At 40.8% G+C, this 19,640-nt stretch overlaps 2 protein-coding genes across 2 annotated transcripts in view; both read left to right on the top strand.

Annotated features, from left to right (window-relative positions):
* Positions 1 to 179: 179 nt before the first annotated feature.
* On the top strand, positions 180 to 18,394 carry TMF1 (TATA element modulatory factor 1). The gene is made up of 17 exons (XM_027640780.1): positions 180 to 321; positions 2,732 to 3,969; positions 5,466 to 5,569; positions 6,443 to 6,569; positions 7,486 to 7,591; positions 8,232 to 8,374; positions 9,051 to 9,217; positions 9,375 to 9,531; positions 10,005 to 10,097; positions 10,717 to 10,873; positions 11,566 to 11,758; positions 12,017 to 12,086; positions 12,170 to 12,262; positions 13,306 to 13,416; positions 13,861 to 14,007; positions 14,385 to 14,510; positions 15,295 to 18,394. Exons 1-17 carry the CDS (start codon positions 180 to 182, stop codon positions 15,436 to 15,438), a joined length of 3,318 nt encoding a protein of 1,105 aa, XP_027496581.1. The 3' UTR covers positions 15,439 to 18,394.
* Positions 18,395 to 19,353: 959 nt separating this feature from the next.
* EOGT (EGF domain specific O-linked N-acetylglucosamine transferase) overlaps positions 19,354 to 19,640 on the top strand; it is a 16,210-nt gene continuing 15,923 nt past the window's right edge. The window contains exon 1 of the mRNA XM_027640334.1: positions 19,354 to 19,584. The gene's annotated coding sequence lies outside the window, so the exon portion shown is untranslated. The remainder of the gene's footprint in view (positions 19,585 to 19,640) is intronic.

The following is a 19,640-nucleotide window of genomic DNA, read 5'->3' as shown; positions in this document are numbered from 1 at the left end:
CCGGAGCGCGGCTGCGCCCGGGCCTCAGTGCGACGTGGATCCGGCGGCGCCTGCGCGGGGCCGCCCTTCGCTTCCCTTCGCTTCCCTCAGCGCCGAGCCGAGCCCGCGGCCCCGCCGGGCAGCGCCGGAGGGCTCTGAGCTCTGAGCCGTGGGCGGGGGTCCCCCCGGAGCCGCCGAGGATGAGCTGGTTCAACGCCTCGCAGCTGTCCAGCTTCGCCAAGCAGGCGCTGTCGCAGGCGCAGAAATCCATCGACCGGGTGCTGGACATCCAGGCCGAGGAGAGCCCCTGGCCCGACGCCGTCATCCCCGACTACGGTGACGGTAAGGGCGGCCGGCCGAGCCCCCTGATCTCCCTCGCTGCCCCCTTCCCTGGCTCTCCCCCTCCACTGTCTCCCGTTTAACCCCTTAACTGGGGAGGTTTAACCCGCCCCCTCCGTCCCAAGCCCCCTGTGGTTTATATAACCCACCCCCTGTCCCCTGGTGCCCCCCTGCAGGGTGACACCCGCACAGAGCTGGGGCAGGCTCAGCTCAGTGCCCCGCTGCTGTCACCTGGGTCCTGCCTTTATTGCCCTGAGCTTCACATCCGTGTTCCTCAAGGCGTTATTTATTTTGGCTGAGGGACTAAGAAGTGATAAAACCTGCTCAGTAATAGAAAAGGAGAAACCGTGCCCTTCCAGAGGCATTCATGGATTTGCTCTTTGCGACAGCAGAATAGGAGCTGAAAGGCTGGTCCACACAAACCAAGTGAAGGTTCCACTTTCCCTGGCATCAAGTTCATAATCCTCCAGTGTCTGTTGAAAGGAATGTGTTGGTGGAAAAGTTGTCATGGCCCTGAGAGAATGTCTCTCTTTTACGTGTGCTAATGTGGAACCTGAAGGAATGGTCAGTCCTAAATTACTGTTTGGAAATGAAAGAGCAAAAAGGAGCTCTCTCATTAGGAACTTCTTTTCTGCTCCATAAATAATATCTTACAGATAAGAATAAATAAACAAAAGGATGGGAAACTAAATAATCTGAAATCACAGCTATATGTAGGAGATGTGTATGTATTTGTAGGAGGAGGTTATTTCCAGGTGAACCCCCAGCAGAGTGAGATTTCTGAAAACTGAAAGCTGTAGCGATTGAAAGTGTTTTCCAAGCTGGTTGCTCAGCAAAGGTCAGTTTTGCATGTCTTTGTCCCTTTGTGGGCTTGGCAGTCAGTCAAGTAGTCCAGTGTCCTCTTAAATCACTGGAATTGTTTGTAGAAAACGGCGTCTTGCTTAATTTATTAAAATTTTAGACTTGTCCAAACATTTTTTAATTTTAATTTATATCTGAGTATTTATAGTAGTCCTGTAAAGAACTACTATATAAAGCAGCAAAGATCAGCATGCATCTGGTTTCAGGAAAAACATACTTGTTTTTAAAAGATGTCAAAATACGTTCTGAGCGTTAACAGTTCACTCAGAGCTTTTTCTGCAGCAATTGAATCATGGACAAGGTAGTAAGAAAGCAGATGTTTGTGGTAATAAATCACACATTTGTAGTATTTTGGGCATTGAGAGCAGTAGTTATCTGAATTTGAGACTTGAGGCCAACAGCTATCAACAGTTCCTGAAAGTTGAAGACAGCTTTAAATACTATAACTTGGTGTTTGTCATAGATGCTTCTGTATAAAGTGAGCTTGTTTTTAAGTAGCCTGAAATAGTTGCGTTACCCAGATTATATTTGCAGATACAAAATCAAATTGGGTATCATTTTTTGATTTATCTTTCTTACCTGGGATGCCACTGAAATTTGATGCTGAAATTCTCATTATCTTTTCTGTTGATAAGTCCTGGAAAACCTGCAAGAAGTACAATAATAGGGTGTTGTTTTAGAGCAGCTTCAGAACTAAACAATTCAGTATTTCTCCACAGGAGGAGAAAAAAACTCTCAGCTGGGCTGCTGCTGCTGTGTGTTGTCAGCTCCATGCTGGTGCTTGGTGTGTGAGGAAAAATACGAAGCCTGTCACAAACTGAAAGGGCGAGAACCCTTCCTTGGTGTAAATTCTGCAAATATTTAAACCTTTTCCTCTCTGTTTTCTGCTGTGGTGTGTGAAGTGTTTGTGTGCTACTGGCAGATAACTTTTAAGACCTAGTAATTGTTTTCTCTTCTGTAATCTGTGTGTTCTCCTCACTACAGATTTTCAGGTTGTTTTGCCTGGCCTCCTCCCACTGTAGGAAGCAGGACACCACATTTGCTTTTGCTGGTTCCCTTTGCAAAGTTGCCCAAATAGCACAGCCCTGCCCTTACAGCTCTCAGAATGCTCTGTGGGCTTGTTTCCCTTTCCCTGACACTTGTCTCCATCTGCTTTTTGGAATTGTCACTCTTGGATTGACTGGTGCAGTTTGTGTTTGGGTTCTTTCTGCCTTAAAGTTGCTGTTTAACCAGGAGGGAGCAAGTTGGTTCTGTTCAGGTACTCCTGCTTTGTAGAGGTGTCTGTGTCCAGCTTAAGTCTTAAGCTTAAGGGAGACATGAAGTAGTTTTCTTTTACTTTGTTTAAAAATTGAGTCCAAGCTTTGTAAGGAAGTAGTAACAAAAATGATGCTGTTTGTGATTGCGTATAATATTCACTTTAAGTTGTATGATGTTGAATACGTTCTTTTTTGAACTGTTGCATCTAAAAAGATAAATATTGAAAAAGAATACATTTTAATTTTTTTTTGCCTATTTCTCCTTTTTTTTTTTTTTTTTTTATTTCTTGTTTCAGGAACAAATTCTCTCATAAGTGGAGGATGGGATACTTCTTCCTGGGGCTTGAGTTCCACTACAGAGCCCCAGAATCAGCCGGTGTCGCCCACAGCAATCACCAAGCCGGTGAGGAGGACGGTAGTGGATGAATCCGAAAACTTCTTCAGTGCCTTTCTCTCCCCGACGGACGTTCAGAGTATACAGAAAAACCCAGTGGTGTCCAAACCCCCAGCCAAATCACAGCGACCCAAAGAGGAGGTGAAAAGCACTTTAAAGGAGTCTCAGCACCCCACTCAGCTGGAAGTGCCGGTGACGACGGAGGCAGAAGTGAAGGATTCCTCTGTAGCTGGCCTGGACTTAAAAAGCCTTGATATTCCCAAGGAGAAATCAGAAGAGAATTCTGGGCTGAAATCTGACACCAAGCATGAAGCAAGCACAGATGAAATTACTGACAAAAAGGCATCTGCTCGAAATTTGGAAGAACCTGAGGATGCTCCTAGTGAAAAATCCAGTGTAGGAGGGGAAGGAGCAGTGGGTGCACCGGAGGGCACTTCACAGCCTCTTGGTGCGGGCACAAAAGACATGGGTTTGGAAGGAAAGGAGAGAAAGACTGAGGACAGACAAAGCAATACCCCATCACCTCCCATTAGCACTTTCTCCTCTGGCACTTCCACAACCAGTGACATTGAAGTGCTGGACCATGAAAGTGTGATAAGCGAGAGCTCCGTGAGTTCAAGGCAAGAAGCTGCAGATTCCAAATCCAGCCTTCACCTCATGCAGACGTCGTTCCAGCTTTTATCCACCTCTGCCTGTGCGGATTATAATCGTTTAGATGACTTCCAAAAAATGACAGAGAGCTGTGGCTCCTCTGATGCTTTTGAAAGGATTGACTCATTCAGTGTCCAGTCCTTAGACAGCAGAAGTGTGAGTGAAATAAACTCAGATGATGAGTTATCGGGCAGGGCTTCTGCCTCAGCGTCTGCCGCCGTCAGTCCTGCCGTGCCAAAGACAGAAGCGGTCGATGCCCTGAAAAATAAACCTGAAGTCTTGAGTGATGCTCCTGTGTTACACACTGAGGAAGCTGAGATGGAAGAGAGTGGGAGGAGTGCAACCCCTGTTAATTCTGAACAGCCAGATGTTCTGGTTGCTGCTGTGCAAGCTCCCGAAGAACAGGTGGTGAAGGAGGAGGCCGAGGCACAGCAGGATGCTGTGGAGCAAGCGGTAGAAGAGGACACTGAAAAGCAAGAGTTTAAAAAGGTATCTGTGGAACATGTATTGCAAACACACCCTTTAATTTCAGGTGAAACTCCTGACATCTCCTTACATTAGCTTGTTCTATATCTCCAATATCAGCTTCACCATATTTGAATGAATTGTCTCGCCCTGTAGAAAACTGTCCTTGATGTCCTGCAGAAGAACAATACTGGTGAAATTTCTGGTCAGATAGTTTTGGGTTACACCCGACCCACCTGTTTAACATAATTGTGAAGTGTGAGTAGTGCTGGCAAACAGCACTTCAGTAGGTCAGAGCTTGATAAGTCAAATGTGTTATTTTAATTCTTTAGTGTAATTTTTTTTCTGTGAAAGGTGGAAAAGATTCCTCGGAATATTTTGATTTGAATTTCAAAACTACAAGGCTTTAGTATTTAAGTAATAATCAAGAAAATTTTTTGCAAGCATTTTTTTTTTCCACAGACAACTGTAAAAATTGGATTACATTCCAGGAGTATGGTGCATGTTTTCTGAGGATAACAGTAGTTAGTGTAAATAAGTCCTTTTTACTAGATAAATTAATGTTTGTTTTGAGCAAAGATAATATTTACTTTTAAAAATGAGGCAGAGCAGACTTTTTAAAGAAGATGAGCATAGCTATGGATAGTGAACTGATTCAATGGAACGTGCATGGCTGGTTTAGATAGATGGAATGACTAGAAGTGTGACAAAATAAAATACTCAAGTGTGTGGAGGCTAAACTGGAGTTTGAAGCAGTGTGTTTTGTCCCATTCTACCAGTTTAGTGAGTGACTATTTTTTCCCATTTTCTGTAACCATTTTTTTTATATTTTGTGGGGAACAGTGATAGTGGACCCCAGCAAATTTTGTCTTTTATTGGCCATATTGAGCTACAATTACAGAATCTGTTCCATTTGTTCATATTTGTACATTTGCTTGTATATTTGTTATTTCTCTATATTCAGCTTTCCAAAACTCTAGTATTAAGAAATTACTTTGATGATGTGATCTAAGAGCTCTTGACTCTGCTTCAAAGTTTTCTTCCCCCATCTGATGTTGTTCTGATGCTTTGTGCTAATGTTTCACAGAAGAGACCTTCCCATATAAGTTATTCTGTGATTCTGTAAAGAATGGTATAAAGAGCCCTGGAAGTCTTAATGCTTAATGTAAGCTACAGATTTATAGGCTGTCAACTCTGCTTAAAAACTTTATTTGTAATTAAATATATCTGTTGATGATTTTGTTGAGGAACTTAACTGAGCCACATGTGCTGATTTAGTAGGATTTCTTACAGCTGTAGAGAACAGTTATCTTTGTGTTTAGGTATTGCTTAGTTCTAAAAGAATGTGGCAGAAACATGGTAATCCTCACTGACTTTTACCTCAAATTCTTAAAAACCTTTGGCAAGTTGAGCTTTCAATGGTCTTGGGAGGGAATGGTGGGGGGGAAAGGGGAAGCCTGCCCTTCTTGTGTTTTAATTGTCCCATTCATCTGATCTTTATCTGTAAAAACATTGTCCAGATGATTGATTCATTAACTGAGAAACTGGAGAAGAGGGAAATACAGCTATTAAGTGCTAGTAAAGAAAAGGCACGTCTGGAAGAAGCTTATGATAACCTAAAAGAGTAAGTATGAAAATCCACACAGTAGTGGGTGTAACTGTGACTTTGCTTAATACAATCTTAGACAATACATAAACCAAGTAGCTTCATGTCTAGAGCAAAGGTTGCACTGCTTGGGAAAGGTGGAAATAACAATTGCATGTGCTGTGATGGGATTTTTTTTTAAAGATAATGTTGTTTCTTGGGGCCAAAATCTCTTTTGGGAAGAGGTTGGTGAAAGATTTTTCAGTGAGCAAGCAGTAGGAATGACAAACATGTAGAGTCAGGCTTGGTTATTAATAAAGATCTTTATTATGTGACTGGATTCAGCTATTAAGGGAGACTGACTTTTCTGATACAGAGGTATAAACCCAATTTACTAAGTACTTTGCTGAGTAAAATGTAGGCAGTGAAAGTGTGGTAGAAGGGCTGGTTGTAGGAAAAACCTGAATTCATTATTTAATTTGGTTAAAATTAAAAGGGGAAAAAAGGAAGGTTGTATTTACCAGTTCACTGATCAAATACCAAGTTTAAAAATTCGAAGATGATCTGTGAAGCTTCTGTTTAATGACTAAATGGATCTTAAACTTAAAAAACACATTAAATAATTTGCCCTATATATGGTGCAGACTATGGTTAATTAGAAAGTACTTTATTAAGGGGCAAAACATGTAAGATAAATCAACTATTTAATTGTTTTCATGGGTAAATTACAGAATTAATAAAGATCTTTCATTAGTATTTCTAATATGGATGTGGGGTTTTTTGACCTCTGCTTAACGTGTGTAAAATAAATAAACAAAACACTTTTTAGAAGCATTTAAGACAGCCTGTTGCAAACTGTTTGGAATGTGACATAATGATGCAACTGTTCTGAACTGTTAATTTTAAATGCAGTGAAATGTTTAGAATGAAAGAAGAGAGCAGTAGCCTTTCATCTCTTAAAGAGGAGTTTGCTCAGCGAATTGCAGATGCTGAGAAGAAGCTCCAACTAGCCTGCAAGGAGAGAGATGCAGCTAAAAAGGTAATTTGGCTTTTTAGTGAAATTAATACTTATTATTTTAGGACAAAGTTAAATTTCTTGAAGTTTAATTGCTAAAAATTAAGCTAGGGAAGAGCCTGAGTCCGACAGGTGCTGTCTGATGCTGTTAGAAACCAGCATAAGCTGGTTTTAGCCATCCAGGCTGCTTGGTATTTCCTTGGTGTTTTTAAGTTAGTCTGGTTTGGGGAAGAAAAAGGGTTTAAGGTCTGCTCTCATTCACCTTGTACCCATATATGCATTTGCATTGGTGTGAGGGAGAATGGCCTGGGGATGTGAGGAAGTGAGGAAGAATGGGAACGGCTTCTTTAGAGGATTAAATGGTAGGAAAATTAAGGGCTGATGACAGATTGATTTGGAATGAGCGAAGAAATCTGCAGCAACAAAGTTTATGGGGTTTAAACATTCCTGACCTGGTATCACAGCATTACATTTCGTAGCTTAATGCAAAAAAAGGAAACTCAAATCTGTGACTGGAATACAAATATTTGTCACAGTTGTTTGTCGCTGTAGGTGTCACTCTGTTGACACAGCAGTGAGTTGAAATAGAAAAATTACCCAGTACCTGTGTATGAATAGGACAGGTTGTTTTTGCAACGTTGCAGAAGTTTCAAGAATAGAAAATTAAATGGATGGAGGAGTTGGAACAAATTGTACAGAGGATTTACGGACTCTCAATCCTTGGAGGTTTTTAAAACTTGATGGAATAAGGCTCTGAGCAATCTGTTTTGATCAGATAATCTCCAGAGTTCCCTTCCAACCTAAATTGTCTTCCATGAAAATTTCCTCCTTTTTTGAGAGGAAAGGGTGAGAATAAAAAGGTGATCAGTGGAGCTCACTGCACGTTTTTTCCTAAATGTATTGTAATAAATGGTTCTAAGTATTTTATCCTACTATTTAGGAAGTAAAGACTGTTAAAGAAGAATTGGCTACTAGACTTAATACCAATGAAACTGCTGAATTACTGAAAGAAAAAGAGGAGCAAATCAAAGGATTAATGGAGGAAGGTGAGAATTAAATTTTTTTTTTTAAATAGTAAAAATGTGGAGAGTAGTTTGAAATGTACTGCTCTTGTATACAAGTCTTCTTTATGCAAAAAATGTGAAATTTGAAGCTTGTTGCATGTTTCTGAACATTTGAAGCATTCATTGAACAGCAAAGAGCAACAGGAGGGGTCAGGCAGGTACAGGTGGCTGGAGAGATGCTTCCTGCAGGGAGCATTAAAGGGGCTGTGAGATAAAACCAGTGTGTGCAGTACAACACACTGTGTTCCATTCAGCAGAAATCTAATTAGGGCATTGTTAAGGCATTTCTACACTGTCTCCTCTAATACTGTTTAATTTTGAAAGTAAAATATAGTTTCTAAATGAACAGACCATTTTATTTTTTTCCTGGTATGATGAGCTCATTTGTTTTACTTTCAAAGCAATTCATATCCTGTCTCACTGTAGCTGAGTGTAACAAGGTCATCCCAGGATAATGTAGATTTAAAACTTAAGAACTTTCATGAAAAAATGCAAGAATAAGCATTTCCATACTTATTTGGTTATTATTTTCATGAGACTGAGGAGCAAGGCAGGTGTGAATGGAGATAATCCATAGAACATTAGCAATATGCATTAGCTTTATATTTGATTTTCTTCACAGGAGAAAAGCTTTCCAAACAGCAGCTGCACAATTCCAACATTATTAAGAAATTAAGAGCCAAAGAGAAAGAGAGAGAAAATATTAACACAAAACAGAGCAAAAAGATTAAGGAACTGGAAGAGGAGTTGCAGCATTTAAAACAGGTGAGATATTTGTTGATTTTTTTTTTTTACAGTTTTTTATATTAACTGCAGAGTTGCCTTTCAGGGGGGCTCTTGACAGCCTGAATATTCTTTTCCTTTCTGGGAGACTTTCCTATATCATAGAATGGTTTGGGAAGGATCTTGTTCCAACCCCCCTGCCATGGGCAGGGACACATTCCACTAGACCAGGTTGCTCAGAGCTTCATCCAACCTGACCTTGAACACTTCCAGCCACAGCTTCTCTGGGCAACTTGTGCCAGGGCCTCACCATTTCACATTATTGGAACACTGAGTTGTGATTTATGTGTATATTCTCATTAAAACTGCAGTCAGGTGTCTTTCCAGCTGCTGGTTTGCCCTTGCACTGCTGTTACCAAGTGAGCCGCCCAAATTCAATACACTGAATTTTGGTTGGAAAACATGCACCAGCAAAATTTGGGCTGTGAGTTAATCAAGATCTTACAAGCAGCAGACTCAGTATGAGTATGTGAAACTGGTGAAGAGCAGCCCCTTCCTCTGAGGAAGGCGGAGGAGCAAAACCTTTCCCTTTTAGCAGAGTGTCATTTTGTGTAACTTCACCCCGGGTTGGTTGCCGCAGTTGCTGCTGTGCTCAGACAGCATCACCTGCCCCCAGGTCCTGGGGACTGTCTCATGTTTCTTGTTTGCACTCTGCCAGGTGCTTGATGGCAAGGAGGACCTCGAGAAGCAGCATCGAGACAGCATTAAACAACTGAACAGTGTTGTAGAGCGACAGGAAAAGGATCTTGCTAAACTTCAGGCAGAGGTGGAAGACCTTGAAGAAAGGAACAGGAGTGTCCAGGCAGCACTTGACAGTGCATACAAGTAAGCAATCACATCTGCAGATTCTGTGTCTCTTTCTTGTGCAATGCTTGTGAAATGTTTATATATAAAAAAGTTATTTGCAAAGTCACTGTTGGCATTGTATAAACTGTAAGTGCGTTGAGGTTTTTTTTGTTTGTTTGTTTGTTTTTCTCCCCAGGGAACTTGCAGATCTTCATAAAGCTAATGCTACAAAGGACAGCGAGGCTCAGGAAGCAGCCTTAAGTAGGGAAATGAAGGCAAAGGAAGAGCTTGGGTTAGCTCTGGAAAAGGCCCAGGAGGAGGCTCGGCAGCAACAAGAAGCTTTGGCAATTCAGGTGAGTCTTAAGTACAGCCAATAAACTTTTTAACTGAACAAATGACTGTGCTGAGGTGGAGTGTGCACCTGATGTCATGAACCAGCTGCAATAGGAGGTGGAACTCATTTTTGTTTGCTTGGCAAATACCCAGTGGATTTCTTTCCAGTTGAATTTGTTCAGTCTTGAGCATTAGTTGTGCTAAGCTTTAAAATACTAATTTTATTTAAAAATACTTACAATTGTATAAATGAAATTACTTTGACAGGCTCTATGTTAAGGTTGTAATAGCCTTACCATGGTGCAAAATTCAAGAAATGTATGGAATTTTTTAGTGATAATCAGTGTAACTATTTGCATGCAAAAACAAAGGCTTTGCTTGTAAACAAACATACCCTGTCTAACAGTTTTTAAAATGCTGTAGGACTGTGGCACTGAAGAGGTGATACTATAACTTTCAGCAAGAGTTTAGTAACAATTCCTTGCTTACTTAGGTGGCAGACCTGAGGCTGGCACTGCAACGTGCAGAGCAGCAGGCAGCAAGAAAGGAAGATTATTTACGCCAGGAAATTGGTGAACTACAACAGGTACTATAACAAAGAGGTGATGCCAACTTGTATCTGCAAGGAGGGTTTCTAAAAACTGAAAGTAAAATGCTACCATGGCATTAATAGCCTGAAAGAGAGCATTTGTTTTTCTTGTTACCTGCATGATTTGTCCGGTGTAGAAGAAAAATAAAAATATTAAAGGAAATGTTTTTTTAAATCACATGGTGAAAAAAATAGTATTTTTTTATGATGCCTCTTAAATGTAATGCTGTCCTTTAATGTAAGACAAAGTACAGACATGAAGTTTGTGGTAGTCATCTAAAACTGCTGACAAATATGTTTTGAATGACTCTTTAGCTGCTTCTTAAAAATATTTTTATGGTTTTAAGGTCCAGGAGATAAATTTTTGTTGCCAAAATGTTTCAAATGATGTTCCAGAGGGCTGGACATTTCTGGACCCTTGCTCTGTGATTTATGTAAAAATGTTAAACTTCTCTCTTGGAATATGACACCTTGGAGTTGGAACCCATAAACGTTAGCTGTAAAACAATAATCTTACAATGTTAAGCAGCTGCTGTGTATTTAGCTGAATTCTCTATTAATCTTTGAATCCATCATATGATTTCAAAGCTTAGTTGTATTTGATTTGTGATTTCAGAGACTCCAAGAAGCAGAGAGCAGGAACCAAGAACTGAGCCAAAGTGTCACATCCGCTACACGGCCCCTGCTCCGGCAGATAGAAAATCTTCAGGCCACGCTGGGGGCACAGACCTCTGCATGGGAAAAACTGGAAAAGAACCTTTCTGACAGACTGGGTAAGATATTTTCAGCTTTTACTGAGCTGTGAGGCTCTTGATGAAAATGTGAGATGCCTGAAGGTAAAAGTAAAGGACTTGACACTTCCCCAGTGCGTAGCTGGTGGATCAGAAAAGCTGAGCACAAAATGCTTTCCTGTAAGGAAATGGTGAGGGGGGAATGATGCCAAGGTTCTTGGCCAGGTAATCCACTGTTTCTCTTTAAAACACAATGTAATATGAGATGGAGGTGTTAAGGTTTTCATGTCCTTACAGCATCTAACAGAAGGATGGGCACTGAGACACTGAAAGTATCCCAGCATGGAGGCTGCTGCTTAGATTCCAAATTGTAAAGTTTGGAATCGTTTACTTACCTAACTGCATAGGTGATGATACATATATTTGTTGATACAGTAGTAACCTGTAGCTTTAAATGAAAAATGCATAAAAAGCCCATAGGTGGACCCAGAGAAATTATTTCCTTTCTGGAGACAGTCTGTAGTTGTATATTGCATTCTGAAAGAGCATGAAATCTCTCTCCTGTGTTGCTCTGACCCTGTGACTGTGGTGGAAAATACCTAATTTCCTTTACAAAAGAAAATAAGATATATTTTTAAAAAACCCTCAAATTCAGTTTTGATGCATAAATAAGTGGCCCCTGTTATAGATGTTTGATGAAAAAATGTTAAAATCCGTGTTTTTCCTAATATTAGGTGAGTCTCAAACTCTTCTAGCAGCAGCTGCTGAGAGAGAACGGGCTGCTACAGAAGAACTTCTTGCTAATAAAATTCAGATGTCTTCTTCTGAATCTCAGAATAGTCTTTTAAGGCAAGAAAATACACGCCTTCAGGCTCAGCTGGAAGTGGAGAGAACCAAATTGAAGAAAATGGAAAATGAAAACAGTAGGTGAGTTGCATTTTTGGTTAAACAGCATTTCGTTAAAATTGTAGTGAAATGGAGTGTTGATGTGACTATGCAAAATGTTGGCAGCTGTTGATGTTGTCCAACTTGTTAAGGATATTGTGTTTCATGCTAAAGATTGGAGGGTGTTACATTCATAATGTTTTATAGCCCTGAAGCTATGTTTGCTTTAAAAACATAGGAATTTAAAGTAAACAGAGAATATTTAGTGACTTTCTCTACCTGTTTCCTTCCTCAATGTAGGTATGAGGTTGAACTAGAAGGGCTCAAAGATGAGTATGCAAAAACCTTGGAAGATGCAAAGAAAGAAAAGGTATTGCCTAGTGCATCTTTAATCTGTGTTATCATTGAAGTCTGAGCTAGCAGGATGTTAACAGCCTGTATTTATTTGTGCAGACACTGCTGGCTACTCAGTTAGAAATGGAGAGGATGAAGGTTGAACAGGAAAGAAAGAAAGCAATTCTCGTGCAGGAAGCAGCAAAGGAGAAGGTACCAAAGCCCAACATCTCGAAGTCTTATTGATATTATCATTATTTTAGTAGATATCTATAACCTGAAACTTAGAGTAGATATCTATACCTGGCAGTATATACAGCACATGCTGTCAGCTTGGGCACTGGGGACTTGGCTCTCTCTTTATTGTGACTGCCTTTTATTCCCAATGAAATAAATGTGTTAGACTCACTGAAATACATTTTGACTATTTAACCTGAGAAGAGATAAAATATGGATAATGATTGTTTTAATCATCTGGGCTTTTTGAGTGCTCTTGTATTCTCTCTCTTCTGAAGTTACTTGTTTTCTTTGCTTAGACTACTAGCATAGCTTCCACTCAATTCCTGTTTTGTTTCACATGATTGTGTGTAATTACCACATGCTTTCCAGCTGAAGTCACAAGTCTCAGAGCAGTCCTCAGTAGTCATTAACTTTGCTACTGCTGATTAGCAGTTGGTATTCAAGTAGAACTGTTTGTATTGTTGGTTTCTTACCTTCTCCAGTTCTAAAATCTAAGTTCTTTATTCTTCAGAGGCCAGCATTCTTGTAGATGCTGCCTGGAAAAAGAGGCCAGTCTATTGGGAAGGTATATCAGTAAGGTATTAGTATGTGAGAAATCTCAGAATTTATTCATACACTTTATTTGGGGAAAAAAAAAAGGTATTAACATTCATTGTAAAAAGAGACTTCCTTCTGGATGTGAGATACTCTTCCATTTGTACATATAAAACTGCCTCTGAATCTCCCTTGGCTACTTGAGAGGAACTCTTTTGGTGTAATTTGCAGCTCCTGTCTTCATTTCCAGAAAAGTCTGAGAACCTGGTCATGGACTATAAGTGTTATAGCACAGACATTCTTCATTGTTGAACTTTCATATGTTTTAGGGATAAAGGAAATAAAAAAGTTTATCTATCACATAGTGTCCTATAGTTAGTGGTGAAAAAAGGCAATCTTTTTACAGAATCTGTCTTTTGCAATGTTGTCAACTTTTTTCTTTGTGTAACTGGTGACATTGTCTGTTGTTGTTTGTGTTTAAGGATCGAAAGTCATTTACAATTGAAACTGTTTCAAGTACTCCATCAATGTCACGCTCTAGTTCCATAAGTGGGGTGGAAATGGCAGGTCTTCAAACCTCTTTCCTCTCACAGGTAGGATATATCACCTATATTGCCTTTTATTTTTTTTTTTGACAGACTACTTATTTTGCTCCTCAAGAAGTTTTATTAATGTAGAAAATGACTCTTCAAGGGTGTACTGGCCTTAGACAAGGTAACTTCCTGTGCACAAATACCTAAAACCTGCTTACAAGATGTCTGTGGTTGTAAAACCCATGTGAAAGGCAGGTGAAACTACAACTTTTATTGCAGAGTAATATACACATGTGTTGGTGCTGAGTTCACATGTAAGGAGCTATCCCAAACTGTGCCTATTTACCTTAAGCTTTTGTTTTAAAAACAAACTTTAAACATCAAAATGCTTGCCTAGCACAGTATAATTGTAAATCTCAAAGGGTGCAATACTTAGGAGAAGGAGGATTTCAAAGTGTGCACGTTTTAATCTAATTTTAAGCTTCTCTAACCTTCTGTTTGTAGGATGATCCTCATGATCACTCATTTGGATCAATAGCTACTAGTGGGAGCAACCTCTATGATGCCATAAGGATGGGAGCAGGTTCAAGTATAATTGAAAACCTTCAGTCACAGCTAAAACTAAGAGAAGGAGAGATTTCACATCTACAGGTACTGTAGTCGCTGTTGCATATCCAAACAGCGTTTACAAGTGTAAATACTAATGCAATTGATGTTACATTGTGGGTTTTTATTCAGAAAGCTTGGTCAATTTTATGGCAGTTCTGTGAACCAGAGTAGCTGCTGGAGGTATGTGTAGGGATGAGCAGCTTTGTTTGGGCAAGGACCTATCCAGAAAACTTGTCAGATAAACAAAAAAGGGAAAAACCCCAAAGCACTGATCAGATTCGAGAAGAAAGTGGGAGTGCTTCCAAGGTGTGCTGTCTCAGAGTCTGACACAAGAAAAAGCCTTAATTACTGCATCAAAGTATTTTTTTTTTATAAATAAATTCTTTCCTTCTCCTTATTGTTGTATGTGTTTACCTCAGCTGGAAATTGGAAACCTTGAGAAAACTCGATCAATAATGGCAGAAGAACTGGTTAAATTAACAAATCAAAATGATGAACTGGAAGAAAAAGTGAAGGAAATACCAAAATTACGCACACAGTTAAAGGTAAATGTATTTCTGTTGTAAATCCACGTCAAATTTATGTAACTGCAGTTTTTATTAGGAATGCCCCTATCAGTTTAGGAGTATATTCAAGTCTCTCCCTAATCATAAATGATTGAGGATTTGGGATTTTTATAGAGTAAAATCTGAAAATGCCCACTCTGTAGCTGGGTAGTGACCTCAAAACACATTTGTTGGAAATGTGTACTGTGCAGAAGATTGTGTGCTAAATCAGGGAGGGAACATTCTTGTTTCTGTCATTTAAGACACTTGGCTGGAACTGGACTATTGATAAATAGCATGGATTTGAGAGGTTGATGCAGAAGCTGAATGAGTGTCCAGTAGAAATACAGGAGAGAGGACAAATATTTTAATCTTCATGTTTAAGAATTTAAATTGAAATATTTTGGGAATTATCATTATTCTATACATACAGAATGTTCCATTTTCTGCTGAAATATTTCACAAACTGGTAATTTCTGTAGTAAAACTGTGTAGTTTTTTAACTGTTTTTAGTGCTTATAGCACTAAAGGTGCTTTAGTACAGTCTCTGAAGCCAGCACTAATTCTTTGTAGGATTTTGGAATATCTTCCTTTTAATATCTAGAGTATAAATCTAGCCACATTCAAACACAAAGTATTTTTGAAGAGCTTATGGCATGCTTCATTGTAGTTATATTTTGATAAAGCAATGCTACACTTACTTCCCTGAGTAGTGTAAAACACTGTCCCAGGAGCAACTTTTTTAATGCTGAAAACCAGTCAGATAACAAACTTGTCCTTGCAGGATTTGGATCAAAGATACAACACAATTCTCCAGATGTATGGAGAGAAGGCAGAGGAAGCTGAGGAACTCCGACTGGATCTGGAAGATGTGAAAAACATGTACAAGACTCAGATAGATGAACTTTTAAGACAAAGACAAAATTAATTCCTGCTGGAACTCTTAACATTATATGTTAACAGACTGTAAAGATAACTGTTTATGTAAATGCTGAATTTAAATGTCTTGTAAAAAAATAACTGTATCATAGAAAATGTGACTATATCATAGAGTTCCTATGTTGACAGAAAAATCAGTGCTTTAAGTGTCCCATTCTGTCTGCAGTTAAATTATTTGTGCAATATTTAATTTTTTTTTCCAGTCATCCCTTTATTTAAGTCTTTGCTAAATGCTGGGTCATTTTATTTGTAAACAGTAGCAGAAATGATGGTTGTTACCTCATGAGACAGCACTGGAAGGCATGAGTTGTACTAAAACAGCCCTTGATTCATAATTCCTGTAAACCTATGAAAATCACATTAGAAGTCTTTCCTAAGTGTTCTTCATATGAGTTTTTCTAAAACCTCATCAGTGAATTTTTAATAACAAAATAGTGACTTGCTGTCTGAAGCATAACTGGTGGATATTTTTATGACAGCAGAATCTTACATTTGTGCTTGCAACATCTGAATATGTTAGGGTGATTATTCTTAAATCAGATTAGTCTGACTATTTTACACTAAGTCCTCTAAAGCAGAGTGTGAGACTCAGATGACACTTTAAATTACAGCTTCATCTTGTATATTGCTCATGTTCTTATGAACAGTGTAGAGACAACAGCTCTGCTTGTAATTGTAAATGTGTCTAATTTTAACACCAGAAATCTGAGCTACTAAATATTTATCCTAGATTTAGTTGCTGATTTTATAACAGTAGCTAAAACAGTTCAGAAGAATGCAGAAAACTCGTTCTTTTTTTAAAATAAGTTGCTGCAGCTCTCATGGTCCCTTGTATACAAGTAGCAGGGTTTAGACTTTCTGTAAAATTGTACTGTGACTTAATATACTTTTCAAGCAAGTCTCCAGTGGCTTCAAAGTATTTCTCATGCCATTCCTTAAGCAAGGTATTGGTCAAACAGCATCCATGTGACTTGGAGTGGAGCTGCATTTTTGGTAATGTCAGAGGAAACGTTTGAATTGGACCCTTGGGAATGCTGAGAATCGCGGGAAGGAGTTTTCGCCTTCCTCTCTGCATTCCAGAGGCCAAATATTTTGCTGCCTTTCGGAACCTACTCGTGTGAAATATTCGGCAGTCGAAATTCTTTGCTTATCATACCAGTGCCTCTGTTGGGAAAGGGTTTTTTTTTTTTCCCAGATCTGTGCACGTTGTAATTTGGGAACTCTCTCCCTGCTTGGGTATTCGGTGGCCTGAGAGAGACAAAGGATGTAAAGGATGAGAAATTGCTTCTGGAGAAAAGTGTCTCGGTAACATGGTTTTACTATTGGTGTTAAGGATTTATTCCTCACTGGGAGAACAGTTAATTCACTGAAGGTGCACAGGCAAGGGTATGTTCCTGTAAAATCCTAGTCCAATTTGAGATTCAGGCAGTTACTCTGAACATTTCAATAATGCCATGGAGCAAAAACACTAAAATTTGTTATAACTCCCCATCTGTCATAGAAACTTTAACTGCTTTAATATTAAATACTTTTTTCTTTTCCTTTTTTTTTTTAATGGGGAGGTGAGAGGGAACTATCCTCTTACTGTTTTCATTTCAAACCATGGTAATTCCATTTTTTTCCTGAAAACCTCAGAATTTAACACTTTTCCTTCATATTGAAGCACAGTTGGTTGCTCTAAGTTTCAAAAAAGCCCCAAACCAAGCAACCCCAAACAAAAACCACTCCTTATAAAAGCACTTTCTGGAGCTTTACTGATTTATTGTGTATTAGAATTATGATGTGCAAAGGTTAGTTCAGCCTTCTCTTAAGAAAACAACTCTTATGATGGTCAAAGATTAGAAATTCTGTTCAGCTTTTATCTACTACAGGAAATCAATAAATTGCTTGTTTTCAGCACTTTTTTACAATCTTGGTAGACAAATGCAGTACTCTAAAACCAAAAAAAAAATCATCCTTTGAACTTTTATTGGGATCTGTTGCTGCCAGTGCTTTTGAAGGTAACATTTCCTGTGTAATTTGTGCTCCTGAAGGGCTGACACAGGCAGTTCTGAGAATATCTTGGGCTATCTTGGATTTTCAGGAAGAGCTTTGTAAATGGGAAATTTTAATATGCAGTCAGCGTTAACTGTTTTCAATGTAAAAACAATTGACAGGTATTAGATTTTTAAATTTTACAAAAGTAGATGTAAATATTTTTATTGACTATTTTTGGATTCTTTATTCCCATTTAGTGTAACCTTTACTATCACCTGAGAATCAGATGGCCTTCTGTGTCTTAATCATCAAAGCCTTAGAAAACAAGGTGGCTGTTGGAAGGTAACATAGACTTTAAAGTATTCTGGTTTGGTCATCTTTGGCTTAATTCTTGTATGCTTGTTTTGAAGAAACATTACTGTCTGCGTGGACACATTTTGTTCATCGCTCTTCTTGAGTTTGCCTAGAAGAGTAACATGCAAAATTAAAGGTCTTAGGTCAGAATTCTAATATCCATGTCTGTTCAAATTTATTATTTTAGGACATTCCTTCTGAATGCAACTAATTTAGATCTCATTTTTCAGTGCATATGCAAGTATGAAGAAATGCTATTTAAAGGTTTACTCAAAGTACAGTGTTCAGAGGGGGCTGAATTCCCAGCCTAGGTAATGGAAAGGCCTCTGTGGATGTGGGTGGGTGTGGATGAGGAATAGACTCCTCGGTACTTGCTTCCTTTAAGAACACATTTTCAGAATCCCATGAGAGAAGGGTTAGTTCTACTTATTTTTCTTTCCCTAAAGGTTTGTTTTAACTTACATGCTTACATTTCACTAAGGGCTATAATGATCCTGAGTATGAGGCGAAATGGTTATTGCACGGTAAAATTAAACCCCTTGGTTTCTAGTTGTAAAATGTGTATAAAGGTGTAAAAAGCACGGGTCAGGGTAAAATAAAATTTTGTGCTAAGAGTGTGCTCTGGTTCTCTTTGAGAAAAGACTTAAAACAGTTCTGTGGTGGGTGGATGGGTATGAACCTGGTGGTATGAAACGAAAATACTGCTCAAGTCAAGAGATACCAGATCTAGCTGGAATTACAGATGCCAGTTCAATTCTTGTGCTGCTGCGGGTATTTAGGTAGAAGAGGGTGGTTTATTTATAAATGCACTGCAGTGATGGGATTATGGATAATGTGAAATTCAGACTAAACTCCTTTATTCAGGTAAGCGGTGTCAGCCCATCTGCCGGGCGCCTTCTGTCCCGTGTTCTCCCGCAGGTTTCCTGTGGCAGGCTGGGCGTTTGTTCCTCATTCCCCACCTGCGAACGAGGGGAGAAGAGCTCTGTGCTGGCGTGGAGGATTCAAAGCCCTTGAGTGTTGTCGCCTGTGCCCGCTCCGGCGCTCGGCGCGGCAGGAATTGGGTCAAACCGAAGGAGATTGCGGGTTCCCAATGCCGGCAGGAGCGCTGTCATGTGCCTGCCCCGCATCCCAGCGGGGGCAGGGCGTTCATCCACCTCCGCCCCTGGAGCGGGGCACTGTCTGAGCGCGGCGCTGCCGCCGGGCCGGCCCCGCTCCTGGGACTCAGGGGGAGCCCCTGGAACAATGGGGTGCCGGGAAGCTCCGCTTCCTGCCGAGCGGCGGCAGGAAAAGGCCCTTTTCCTCCGCATCCTGCCATCGCCGCTCCCGGGGCGGCAGCGCTTGATTTCCGGCAGCAGAAGGAAGACGCGCCGCTGATCCCCCGCGGGCAGGTGCCCCCCGCCCCGGACCCACCTGAGCGCCGCCGGAGCCCGGCCCGCGACCCCGCCCGCTTCCCGGGAGCCAGGCCGGGCTCCTCCTTCCCTCCCTCCTTCGCTCCCTCCTTCCCTCCCTCCTTCCCCGGCTCCCGCCGCCCCCGGGCGGGGCGGTCCCGGCGGCCGCAGCGCTCCGGCCGCGGCTGTTCCCGGGGCGGGGGCGGCGGTGCCGCCCGGCCCTCCCTCCTTCCCCTCCCTCCTTCCCCTCCCTCACACCCGCGGGGAGCGCGGTCCTCGCACACGGGCGCTGCCCCCGCGGGGCCGGGCCGGGCGCTCCCCCCCGGACATGAGGATTGAGGCCATCGGCGAGCGCGCACCGGGAGGAGCGGCCGGTCCCGTGGGCCGCGGGGCTGCCCGGGGCCGGCGGGGCTGAGGTGCGGTGATGGGGTGGGGTGTGCGGAGCGGTGACACGCGGAGCGGTGATGGGGTG

The sequence above is a fragment of the Corapipo altera genome, unplaced genomic scaffold (assembly GCF_003945725.1).
Source record: "Corapipo altera isolate COAL_440 unplaced genomic scaffold, ASM394572v1 55, whole genome shotgun sequence".
Lineage (NCBI taxonomy): Eukaryota > Metazoa > Chordata > Aves > Passeriformes > Pipridae > Corapipo > Corapipo altera.
Note: the sequence above shows the minus strand (reverse complement) of the source record. Positions and strands in the feature narration are given on the sequence as shown.